The 13,715-nt window shown below is 39.7% G+C and overlaps 1 protein-coding gene across 1 annotated transcript in view; it reads right to left on the bottom strand.

Moving 5' to 3' along the window:
* The window catches only part of PRIMPOL (primase and DNA directed polymerase), a 42,305-nt gene that overhangs the window by 26,664 nt on the left and 1,926 nt on the right, over positions 1-13,715 (bottom strand). Inside the window, exons 2-6 of the mRNA XM_070068371.1 lie at positions 11,402-11,460; positions 9,674-9,905; positions 9,314-9,411; positions 7,942-8,071; positions 3,370-3,517 (exon numbers count right to left, since the gene is read on the bottom strand). Of these exons, the coding sequence (XP_069924472.1) occupies positions 3,370-3,517; positions 7,942-8,071; positions 9,314-9,411; positions 9,674-9,853 (556 nt within the window). The 5' untranslated portion in view covers positions 9,854-9,905; positions 11,402-11,460. The remainder of the gene's footprint in view (positions 1-3,369; positions 3,518-7,941; positions 8,072-9,313; positions 9,412-9,673; positions 9,906-11,401; positions 11,461-13,715) is intronic.

The raw sequence follows: 13,715 nt of genomic DNA, 5'->3' as shown, positions 1-13,715 counted from the left end.
ACCGAGAGGAAACGATGACACATCAAAGGACAACAAAGCAATATAAACATAAATTGACGAAGTTAATTTTCCTGGAAATTTAAAATTCTATCTGCTTGACTCTAGACAATAAGCGAAGTGAGTCTACAGTTGCAGATGTTTGACAGTAGCACTGAAGAGGCCGGCTAAGCCTTTGAACCTTGGCAAGGAGCTAATGTGTCCACGGCACAATGACAGCCAGTCACGTGAACACCAACATACTGTCCCCCACCCCCCAATAGCTCTGCCTTCTGTTTCCAGGCTTCAGTCTTATTACCCCAACCCCTCTTTGGTCTATCTCAGTGGCAGGGACTATCTCAAAAGAACTAACCAATCACAGATATCTGCAGTACTATAGTAAATTGGCACAAGAGCATGTTTACAAAGATCAAAGTCTGATCACTCACATTTAACTTTGTTCCCTTTCCCAAAAGGCTAACAATAACAACTAGAAATATTATCAAGAGGGAGGGGAACTGAAGGGAAATTTTTGACTGCTTCATATTCTCTGCCTCTCTGTTTCTGGAAGTACACGATTTAAGAGGAAAGAGCCTCAGAAGACATTCCATTTATCAGGTCTGATTATGGCTTTAGCTTTAGTTACACTAGATTGTCGACTGATCCCCAAGTTAACCACAAACTCCAAACTCTATTCCTTTGCTTGTGCTATTCTAATAAAGCCTGTCTTACCTTTGACTATATGAAGGAAATTCATTCACAGTCTAGAATGAATGTCATCTGCTTTCAGGAGACACTGTAGCAGACTGTGAAGGACCTGGCATACTTCTCTCTGCCCTTCTTCCCTAGCAACAGATTCTCAGTTTTTAGCCTTATGGTTAGTATTTAAAGAGCAGCCTATGAGGAAGTATACATAGGGATCAAAGAAATATCCTGGCTAGGACTCTGCCCTCTATACCCTGATAATGCAGGCATGCTAAGTAGGCACTAACTCAGCAAATATTAAATGCCTACTTGTATTTATTATTGCTGCTGCTGTATTAATGGTATTATGGACAATATTATTATAATGTAGTAATATACAATATATCTGGAAATACAATAAATAGATCAATCATATGACCCAGCTATCCTGCTTCTGGGTAAGTATCCAATGGAAATGACATCAGCATATGAAAGAGATACCTTCATTCTCATGTGCTTTGCAACACCATTCATAATAGCCAAGCTATAGAAAACCTAAGTGTCCATGGATAAATAATGGATAAGGAAAATATGGTATACATACACAATGGAACATTAGTCAGCCATCAGAAGGAATGAAATCCTGACATTAGAGGCAAAATAACTGAAATTGGTAGTCATTACATTAAGTGAAAGAAGTGACACACAGAAAGTTAACACGTGTTCTTTTTGATACATGAAAGTTAAAAACGACAGTCAATAAAAACTTAGAGCAGTGATTACTAGAGACTGGGAAGTGTGGGAGATAGAGGAGTCTGGATATGGGGTACAAGGTGCTTCATAGCACAGATGGACAACTACAGATCACAGTAACATGTTGTGTACCATAAAAAGAACTGGAGGAGAGGAACTAGTAGGCTGTAAATGTGGAGGAAAGGTAGGGAGGTGGGTATGTTGGCTGCCTGCTTTGATCAGCTTATAGCATCATATCTTTTGAAATTTTGCACTGTATCCCATAAAAATGTGCTAGTATTACTTGTTAATCAAAACATTTAAAATAATTTTTAATAAAATATATATTATGACATATAATGTAGCTCTAAAAAATTACAAAGGGAAAAGAAAAATCAATAGTTACGTCCCTAAAGAAACATTAAGTGGAATAAAGATGAAGAAAACAAGAAGCAGCAAATGCTCTGACAATAAGCACTGGGTGCTTTCTACAACCCTACGGAATAGTAACCTGTATCATAGGGTTTGGATGTGACAAAAACCGATGAATTGATATCTACGCTGAGTCTTGACAGACTGGGAGAACAGGAGGTATGGCTCTTCAGACAGAATTGAACAGTGCAAAGGCCCAAGGATAAGAGAAAATGCAGGCCACAGTGGGAGCTGAGCAAGAAGGGCAGATAGGGACAGACCAGCTAGGGCACAGTAGGCCTCGTTTTGCAAACTAAGACATCAGTACATCTTTGTGAAGGTAACGAATAACCCTTGAGAGGTTTGAGAGCTTCATCAGCTCACACTGGCTGACTCAAAAAGCAGGTACACATAAGAGGACACCAACATTTCTACTTGGGTAAGTAGATGGACAGGGACACAGAAGTGACACAGAAGGAGGAGCCAAGATTGTTCTAGGACATGCTGAGTTGAAGTGTGTATAAGGACATTTAGTAGTCAGCTGGCTATATGAGAACAATTTGGGCTGAAGATAAAGATGTGAGAGTCAGGACATAGGTGATGATTTAAGTAATGATTGTGGTCACCATCCAAGTGAGAACAGTAGGAAAAGGGACAAGGACAGATCCCACAATTACTAGGATCTAAGGGTGAGAAAGAGAGAGAACAATCAAGGGGGCAGATAACAGAGATAATGAGGAGACCAGTGTACACAGCATACTAGGTCACTGTGACCTGGCATTATCCTAAACTAGTTTTCAGGTTCCTGATGTTTATGTCAGTCCTCTAGCTACTATGTTCATGCCTTTACCCCATGTGGCTGTGAGACTGTAAAACACTTGTAGCTCTGAGACACATTATCTGTTACCTGAACTTAAGTCAATCACTGGTTTGAACCCCAAAACTTGTCCTATCACTGCTTTGATAAATACTCAGGATTTTGGCTTTTATTGAGACCTTGATTTTTGGTGTTTTCATTGTTCCTATTTGTTTCTCTGTGGGATTGACTTGGTTTTATACCTGAACCTGTTATCTATAAATGCCCAGCCCTGGGAAAATACTCTGGTTATACTTTCAGGATTATATATCTAGACGTCATCTGAATCCTTAAATTCTGCCTGGAATAATAAATAAGCCTTCCTTGACATGACCTGGGACCCAAGCCCCATAGCTAAAACAAAGGTCAAAAATCCAGGTATGAAGCATCATAGGTAAGGCTTGAAATGGAAAAGCCTCTCAGAATTACCTAGAAAACAAAAAATGAACCCTACTGCAGTAGAGACCATGTCAGGACATACATGGCCACCTAAATACCTGTGATGAGAACCACTAATGCCAACTATATCTTGAGTAGGCTGATGTGCCTGGATGACAGGTCTGTATCAGTAAATCCTGAAAACACGAAACATCACATTTTAGGTTAATTACCATAAAATCTAGCAAGTATTGTTAAAAATTTCAAGAGGAATAGGAAAACTAAGAGTTTTTAATATAACTCCATGAATTTTTAAAAACCAGTGCACTTACCAACATGGATGTTATCTTTAAATGCCACGTCATGGAGCTGAAATATCAGATGGCGGCTAAATTTTTCATCAGTGCTAGAATCCAAGTTGAAAACATCTTCAGCTGAGCACCTTACACTATATAAGTCCTGAAGTGCTCTACAGACATGCTAAAAACACAAAGCGTAAATACTTCTGTTTTTTGTTTTAAAAATGTTCTATGAACAAAATTCAAGTATCTTGGTACCAGTAAGTTTAACTAATACAAAATCATTACAAATTAGCTTTACTGGCCAGCGCCACGGCTCACTAGGCTAATCCTCTGCCTGCAGCGCCGGCACCCTGGATTCTAGTCCCAATCGGGGCACTGGTTTTGTCCTGGTTGCTCCTCTTCCAGTCCAGCTCTCTTCTGTGGCCCGGGAGTGCAGTGGAGGATGGCCCAAGTGCTTGGGTCCCGCATCTGCATGGGAGACCAGGAGGAAGCACCTGGCTCGTGATCAGCGCAGCACACCGGCCGTAGTGGCCATTTGGGGGGGTGAACCAAAGGAAGGAAGACCTTTCTGTCTCTCTAACTCTGCCTGTCAAAAAAATTAATTAGCTTTACTATCAGGTTGTGTACAATATAACCTTACTAATTTATTTATAAACTGAAGACCTGTAATTTTTAAATTATGTTTTTATATTTTTAAAAAAATCAGGCTCTCAGGATTGAAGAGGCCTCTTAGCAGCCAAACAATTTGTACATTAACCTCCTCTACAATCACATTAAAAATATTTTAAGCATCTCTTTAAATGTCACCTCTGAGTTTAAAAGTTTTTTTTTATAGTTCCAATTCTCAGAAAATTTCTCATTCATACTGAACACAAAACCACTTCCAAGAAACCACCTTTGGTGCTAGAAGACACTGACACGGAAAGCAGTCATGCATTGTGGAAAGGCAGCAAGCACATACTTGGAACAAAAGATTGGAAGTCAGAGATCTAAGTTTGAGTTCTGGTTTTGATGTTTACCACCTCTAAGTTTAATCAAACCTAAATACATTCTTCAACTGCTAAGCAGGAAAAATAGCAGCTAACTTTGGAATCATGAAAGGAGTAAAATAAGAAAACGAGATTAAAGAGATAGCACAGTGCCTGGCACATGTAAGTGCCTAGAAGTATTGGATATGCAACCTTAACACAAGGCACTTCTCCCTAGGCTTCAGTCTTCTCATTTGCAAAATGAAACCACTAAGAACCTCCAGATAGAGTTGAGATTAGCCAAAAGGTTTAGCACCACCAAATACTTCGATACCCAACAGTTACGCATTAAACTAGAATTATTAGCTGGGGCCGGCACTGGGGCAGAGCAGGTTAACGCCCTGGCCTGAAGCGCCGGCATCCCATACGGGGCAGAGGTTTGAGACTCAGCTGCTCCACTTCCAATCCAGCTCTCTATTATGGCCTGGGAAAGCAGTAGATGGCCCAAGACCTTGGGCCCCTGCACCCACATGGGAGACCTGGAAGAAGCTCCTGGCTCCTGACTGGCACAGCTCCGGCCATTATGGCCCAATGGGGAGTGAACCAACAGGTAGAAGACCTCTCTCTGCCTCTCCTCTGTGTAACTCTTTCAAATAAACAAATCTTTTAAAAAAAAAAACTAGCATCACTTTGGCATTATTTTAGCACCACACTCCCCTTCATACTTTTCAATTCTCATTTTCTCAAAAGGTGGCCTCAGTGTCCCAGTCTGCATCAAATTCCCCCATGTAGTCCAACTCACTTTCTAGTACTTAGTTACAATTTTACTTGATCATTTACTTGATTGTCTTGATGTTTCCTCTGTATCACAGAGGTTATCCCCCAACATCTAATTTCTCCCTCTTCCCTAGAAACAGAACCACAATTTTTAGCTAAATGGAGGCCAGCTAGAACAAAGATACTTCCCCCACTCTGTTATAATAGGGCACAGGCATGTGTCCAAGTCTTGCCAGTAGGGGGTCAGAAGAAGGTGGTTTGCCACTTTAGGCTTCATTCTTAAAGGGGAGAAGTAGGTGCGGCTCTTCTCCATTCAACTGACTAGAAGGCAGACAACTTGGGGTGACCCACCTTGGACGGTATCAATAAGGCAACATCTTAGGAACAGCAAAGCAAAAGACTAGTCCCTAACAGTGGAGCCACACTGGATGTTACATGAGACAGAAATAAGGTTGTATCTTGTTTAAATTACATCTACCCTAGATTAGATTATAAATTCCTTGAACTCAAACTTTGAGCTCACTATTATATTCCCAAGGCAAGGCACTGTGTCTGATGCTTAGCAAAACTTGAAAATATTTTACTAAATGAATAAAGCTGAGTTGTTAGCTTTGGAACTACAGAGAATAAATTTAGGTACCCTAGGTAATATAAGTAATCACACTCTATTAGATTCTCTTTCCCAAGTGAAACTTTAAGCAAACATTTTTTTTTTCCAGAGTTACAGAGAGGTAGAGCCAGATTGAGAGAAGTCTTCCATCCGCTGGTTCACTCCCGAGATGACCACAGCAGCCAGAGCTGAACTGATCTGAATCCAGAGAGCCAGGAGCTGCTTCTGGGTCTCCCATGCGGATGCAAGGGGGAAGGACTTGGGCCATCTTCTACTGCTTTTCCAGGCCATAGCAGAGAGCTGGATTGGATGTGCAGCAGCCGGGACTCGAACCAGCACCCACATGGGATGCTGGCACTTTGGGCCAGGGCTTTAACCTCTTGTGTCATACTGCTGACCCCTACATAAACATTTAAGTTCTTTAAATGTAAACATAAAATCATTGTGGAAAATAGCATGGAGGTTCCTCAAAGCACTAAAAATAGAACTACCATGTGACCCAGGAATCCCTCTTCTGGGCATATATCTAAGAGAAATGAAATCGATCTGCCAAAGAGCTAACTGCATGCCCGTGTTTATTGCAGCACTACTCACAATAGCCAGGTGTCCATCAGCTAATGAATGGATAAAGATGTGGGATATATATCACTATTACTCATCTATAAAAAAAAAAAAGTCTTGTCATTTCCAACAATGTGGACGCAAGTGGAGGTCAGTATGTTAAGTGAAATAAGCCAAGCACAGAAAAACAAGTATCATATGAATGAGATCATATGTGGACTCTAAAAAAATTAGGTGATCTCACAGAAGTTAACAATATAATTGTGGTAACAGAGGCTAGAGTAGGAAGTGACAAGGGAGGGATGGGCAAAGGTTGATTGATGGGTACCAGGCTATAGCTAGATAGGAATAAGAAATTCTGGGGTTCTATTACACAGTAGGCTGAAGATATTATTTGACTGTATACTTCTCTATTTAAAAAAGCAGAAGATGGGATTTTTCCATGTTTCCATGGGAAAGAAATGTTAATGCTGGAAAAGATAACTCCCCTGACTGGACATTATACAACATGTACATCACGGAACACACACAGTACCCCATAAACATGTACACATGTCTATGCCTTTAAGTTCTTTTTAAAAAAACTTTATAAAGAAAATTGTTATTTGAATAATTTATAGAATCCAGAAGTTAAAAATGTGTGATTTCTTTAAGAATGTTATCTGGGCCAGCGCCGCTGCTCACTAGGCTAATCCTCTGCCTGTGGCGCCGGCACACCGGGTTCTAGTCCCGGTCCGGGCACCAGATTCTGTCCTGGTTGCCCCTCTTCCAGGCCAGCTCTCTGCTGTGGCCAGGGAGTGCAGTGGAGGATGGCCCAAGTGCTTGGGCCCTGCACCCCATGGGAGACCAGGAGAAGTACCTGGCTCCTGCCATCAGATCAGCACAGTGCGCCGGCTGCAGCGGCCATTGGAGGGTGAACCAACAGCAAAGGAAGACCTTTCTCTCTCTGTCTCTCTCACTGTCCACTCTGCCTGTCAAAAAATAAAAAAATAAAAAAATAAAAAAAGAATGTTATCTGTTGAAAGGCTTTATAAAATGCATTAGATGGGACCAACGCTGTGGCATAGTGGTAACTGGTATAGTGGCACTGGTTCGAGTCCCGGCTGCACCACTTCCAATCCAGCTCTCTGCTATGGCCTGGGAAAGCAGAAGGTGGCCCCTTGGGTTCCTGCACCCGCTTGGGAGACCCAGAAGCTCCAGGCTCCTGGCTTCAGATCAGCTTAGCTCCAGCCAGTGCGGCCATTTGGGGAGTGGATGAAGACCTCCCCTCTCCACTCTCTCTCTCTCCTTGCCCCTCTCACTCTGCCTTTCAAAATAAATGAATTTTTTAAAAAAGCGTTAGCACTGGAATTCATTCTAATTAGCTGACTTATGGAAACTTGTCCGTTAAGTCACTGAATCAACCATATGAGATGCTGGTGCCACAGGCAGATGCTTAAACTATTACACCACAGCGCCAGCCCCTCAAGGCTTTTTTTTTTTTAAATCCAGGTATAGTAATAGTACAAAATATGTGGACATAAGTTGGACTTTTCACAGTTTACCAAGAAGTAATATTTAAAAATCAAATCCACAAGGAAAAGTCCCAAGAAAAGGAGGAGAAACGTTACGTAGATAGGACTGAGTAACTGAATGAAGAGATGAATGGACAGCTACAAAGAAAAAAAATTTGAGTCTCCCATTTACCTCAATGAGTAATGCAACCATCTTTTTCCCGTCAGCTCCTGGATTGGCAGGTTTGTTAAATTCCAAATCAAAATAAAGCTTGCACACAGCATTTTCAGGAATAACTTCATAGCAGTGCAAGAGATTTTTTCTAAATTGAATAATTCAAAAGTATTATTTATATTTGTACCTTTTAAATGATGGAAGTTGATCTGATCAAGTACTGTGTTAACTATGCTTAAGTACAGGTAACTAGGAAATAATGACAAGACAACATGAACCTGTTCACAACCGGTTTACGGCTCATAGTGTCAACAATTTCTATTAAATAAGATTTAACAATCATACTCAGTTAACATTACTTAACTGGAAAACAGTCAATCCTATAGTGTTATTCATTACACAGATGATTTTGATCATGTATAATATTTCTGTATTTTGTTTTGGTGTCACTATGAAATAAATTGAGAAAACAATGTTCTTTCTCAAACTGGGATCCCAGAAAGACACACTCTTGGGATTCCATGAATTCTCCATAAGAACTGTAAAATTTTATGTTAGGAAGATAATATTTTTAAAGTGGTAAAAAATTCTAAATTAGCTGATTTCAATAAACTTCCAGTGCTCATATTTCTAGTTCTATTCTTGTTGGTGTACAGAGGATGACTTTCACCTGGCTTATTAAGAATAGACACTAGCCTAGTAAATAAATGATATGTGGGCTAAGTCAAGTTCAGCTGGCCTCCTTTACAAATAAAAGGTTTGCAGTAATTTGAAGAAAAGTGAAAGAATTGTATCATCACATGGCATGGGTAGGATTGGATCTCAACACATACTCTGAAGCAGTCAGCATCATCTTTATGTTGCACGAAGAGATTTAGTTTCAGCAAAATATCTTTCATGTTATCTTAATGATTTTAATTCAACTCCACCTGGCACTGCATGTATGTAGACATAAGTAAATCTACATGGTGTTGCATGTTTACAAACACAAAACTACTCAAGCAACTTTGTAATAAAAGTACTTTTAAGTCAATACAAGGCATCCATATTGACTCTTTTCCATACACAAGTCTGAAGCATAGTTGAATAGGCCACTCATATAAAGCAGATATTACATAATGTGAGTATTCATTTATGATTAATAGTACAATTTAATATGTATCTGAAAAAGGATTTCCTTTATACATGAACAGGTGTTTGTACGATTTTCTTCAACACTTGGTGAGACAACTGCGTGATGCCATGAGGAGAACTGCAGAGAATTAATCTGGAAAGAAATAACTAACCATGTAGTCAAGAACTGTGAAAGCTAATCCAGCCTCAATTTCACAAAAATTTCTAGATTTGGTAAATATAACTTTAATGTGTTGTTCTGTTACAAACAACTTACCGGGATTTATAGTAAAACCAAAGCTGAGCATAGGTTGTTACAAGATAAATACGTTGTCCATCTCCCATTTTGTATTCCAAAGCAAATACATGAACATCCTATATAAAATAAAAAATATTCTAAAAAGTAAAAAAAACATCTAAATTCAACTGTAGCTACTGAATGTTCATAAAGAATTTTATTCAATTTTCAGATTTTTTAAAATACCAGGTTCTGAAACAGAAGTTCAAAAATTGATTTATTTGAAAGGCAAAGTTATAGACTGAGATCTTCTATCCACTGGTTCACTCCCCAAATGCCTGCAAACTCAAGTTTAAGAAATCTTAAAGATCTATAAAAAATTTAAAATGAGGCAATTACCTGTTTACAGCTTTTAACGAAATTAAAAGCTTCAGTTTGACGACGAAATAGCTTCCAAATGGAGGGTGGTTGCTCTGGCCTGGACAGGCTTGGTCTATACACTGAGCACAGTGGTTTCCTCTTGTAATGAGATGCTCGCTCCTCAATCTGCTTCAGTTTTTCTTCCCACTTTCTATTCATTGGTTCAGAAGGCAAGAACAATTCCTACACCATGTGATCTTTCTATCGATTACTGCTAAAAGCAAAAAGACTATTAGTTTCTTTATTTAGAATTTTTGTTTGATTAGATTTCAAAACTCATTTCCTGGCACTTATTTTCTTGTGGGCTTTATATTTTATTCTTTGGATGGAGGGTTTTTTTTGTTTGTTTGTTTTTTTATTTTTTGACAGGCAGAGTGGACAGTGAGACAGAGAGACAGAGAGAAAGGTCTTCCTTTTGCCATTGGTTCATCCTCCAATGGCCGCCACGGCTGGCGCTGCGGCCGGCGCACTGCGCTGATCTGAAGCCAGGAGCCAGGTGCTTCTTGGATGGAGTTTTACAAGCAGAAAAGTTGTTTATCAGAAATCTTTAAATTCTGGCTTTTCCATCAAACAGTACCGTGACCTTGGACAACATAATAAAGCTTCCTGAATCTTAGTTTAACCAAGTGCAAAATGAGAATCAACGTCATCTTCAATACTTTATAAATTTCCTATGAGAATGTGATAAAAATGTCACAAATTACAAAGCCTCATGTATACGTAAGTGCTTTTTGTACCATTATAGTTTTTATTGTAACTATTGTATTCCATCAAGTGCTAACTACCTGGCTCAGCTTGTGCTGCTACCTTTGCTACTGCTCTTGTATTATTTCTTAATGCAGAGTTCATGAATAGATACCAACATGCATTTTTTATTTTTCTTTTCCACTATTTTTGTCCATTTCTCTTCTTCTCTCCCAAAATAACTTTTATTTGGGAAAACAGGTGTAATGAAAGAATTACAATATGGCTAGTTTGGGGTGTCTATAGTAATGGCTGAATTTTGCTTCCATATGATACTTATATGCTAGCCAGGCCAATGTAAGGGAACCAGGCAACATTTTTCCCGACTTATCTACAAAGGAAAAAGGACAATGTATTTTAGAACAGGAAGAAAACTTCCACTGTAAATTTAAAAACAGCCACAAAACACTGCTGGTTTTCCCCAATAAGAGATGCCATCTAAGCTTGCTCTCACACTGACTTGCTTTGTCCAACGTCACACTGACAGATATGAAGCAAGCAGAGGTTTAGTAAGGGACTGCATCAGCTTTGACTATCCGGGAGTCTTACCCTGAAACTGTCATGCTATAATTCTAATCTCATAGAAGATGAAAAGCAATATGGAGTAGAACCAAGAATCCCAGCCAATAGCCACAACTATCAAATATGTCAGTTAAATCAGTGTGGATGATCCATCATTTGAACAGGATGCATGAGTCAACTCCAGGAGAGACCCACAGAATTGCCTAGCCAATCCACAGAACTGTAACAAAAATGTAGCTTTTTTTAAACCATTAAGTTTGGGAATGATCTTTATAAAGAAATAGTATTTGAGAGTTTCTCTTCATTAACATCATCTATCATAATTTACTTGTGTGAAAAACATCAGGTGTTTTAAAGGGAAATACATAATAAAGCATTTAAGAGTGAATTTCTATTTACCTTTGGCAATGCCTTTCTGTTTAGCAAGTTGATAAACATTACCTTGAATTTTAGCAGAAAATTTTGCAGCAACAGAAGTTCACTGGCAAATGATATGGTTCCTAAAAGGAAAAATAGAATCCCCTTGAAAGGTTCAGAAAGGAGAGCAGTATCAGACCTTAGAATAAAAGGCTTAAGATTCAGATTTCAAATCTGACATCTACCATAACAGACCCAAGATTATTCTTAGTTATACCTAATCCATATGAAAATTATAAGCCAAGAAACAAATTCTAAAGGCACTGATTTAAAGTTCCTAACAGGTATGCCTCAGAAAGGAGTATCATTTCACTGGATTGAGGAGATGGGCAATTTGTTATCAAGAAACTGCTTTAACTTGTCAATGGTTCCTTTTCATAAAATAGAATCTGAATGTTCAGTTACTCCAATTCACATATGGATAAAATACCACTGTATTTAGATAAAGCTAATTGAGAAGTTGACTTTCTTTGAAATTTACTAGTTTTCATACAAATCTGATTACTCAGTGAAGAAAATAAGGACTGGATGTGATCATACCTCAATCATAATAGGATCTAACCAACAACTATGAGCAACCAAGTAGATGTTCACACCAAGACACTGAAATCTTACTAAGAAAAAAAAAAATTAAGATGTATTTATTTATTTGAAAGCTAGAGTTACAGAGAGAGGGGGAGAGGCAGAGACCTTCCATTCACTGCTCCACTCCCCAAATGGCCACAATGGCTGGGGCCAGGCCTAACAGAAGCCAGGAGCTTCAGCCAGGTCTCCCACGTTGGTAACAGAGGCTCCTAACATTTGAGCCGCCTTCCACTGCTTTCCCCAGGCACATAGGCAGGGAGCTGGATTGAAGTGGGCCAGCTGGGACTCAAACAGGCACTCATATAGGATGGCAGCATCACAGGCACTGGCTTTAACCCACTATGTCACAACACCAGCCCATTACCAGGAAAAATTGTTGATTTTGTAGAAATCTTTGTATGACCACGCAAATGTGTCAAATGTTGAAGTCCTGAAGTCACAATGGAAAACCAGTTTGACTCACTGGACTGGGGAAACCATAAGCATCAACATAGATATAAAGAAAATGAGTTCAGTACACATCGTACCCTCTGTGTCCTTTGTGCAGCCAAAATTTTAACAGCTGGGGTGAGGATCAGAAGACAACTGGGACTTGAGCTATTCACATAGGAGGTTTGAATGACAGAAGCAAAGGAAATGGAGAACAGGAAGGCATCTGGCATTCTGATTTGGCACTATCATATTCCTCATCCCCACCCTCCGGGAGCCTCTCACCATGTTAGCAATGCTTTTAATTCCTGGTGGAGAAAGAGTGCTGTCTTTCCTTTGTATGATTATACATCCTAGTTCCTATTCACCAGGGACCATAACTATTTTTGTTAAGTTTGCAACATCCAAAGGGAAATATATTTTTTAAAAGTAGGCTTAAAGAGCTCTACTATTTCTTAACATTATTTAACCATGTTGGTTACAGATTTTACAACTAAAGGTGGTCTAAGAAAAACAGCTGCTCAGTGTTCTTAGAGTACTAGTGCGGAAAGGGGCACAGGTGATGAAGTGGAGCCCTGGTTGCCCGAGGTTAATGCCCAGACTTGCCCAGCTGGGACCTTCTACGGTCTGGTTCTCAGAAGCAGCTGGACTAGGGGTGTGTGCTTTCTATCACTGGCTTCCAGGAAGACTGAAACCCACCTGGCCACGGTTCCCCCAGCCCAGTTCTTCCAGTTCCTTGTTCTCGTTTGTTTACTCCTAAGTTCTTCTCTATCCCCCAACTCCAACTTCTCCCTCTATTTAAGATCAGATTCAACAGTATTTTGTGTGTTCTGGTATTATTACAGTTCTATTATTTATTAACATTCTGATATTTGAAAGTTTTATTGATTTAAGTATGACTTATAGTGTTGCTTCTACTGCTATCATATTCAAAAGGAATATGTCATTGAAATTTTCCAGGATGGCGTTGGGGTGCTACCTGTAACACTGGCATCCCATATGAGTGCTGATTCGAGTCATGGCTGCTCCACTTCTGATCCAGCTCCCTGCTAATGTGCCAGGGAAAGCAGAGGAAGATGCCCCAGGTGCTTGGGCCCCTGCCACTCATATGAGATACCCAGATGGAGTTCCAGGCTCCCAGCTTCAGCCTGGTCCAGCCCGACTGCTGCAGCCACTTGGAGTTACCAGCGAAATGAAAGGTATCTCTTCCCCTCTTTCCCTCCTACTCCTCCTCCCCCTCTAACTCTGAATTTTAAATACGATCTTTTAAAATATTAAATTTTCTGTGGGTCAAGTGTTGTGGCACAGTGGATGTCACCCATAT

This window comes from Oryctolagus cuniculus, chromosome 2, assembly GCF_964237555.1.
Source record: "Oryctolagus cuniculus chromosome 2, mOryCun1.1, whole genome shotgun sequence".
NCBI classification, from domain to species: domain Eukaryota; kingdom Metazoa; phylum Chordata; class Mammalia; order Lagomorpha; family Leporidae; genus Oryctolagus; species Oryctolagus cuniculus.
The sequence above is the reverse complement of the archived record's forward strand: the minus strand, read 5'-3'. Positions and strand labels throughout refer to the sequence as shown.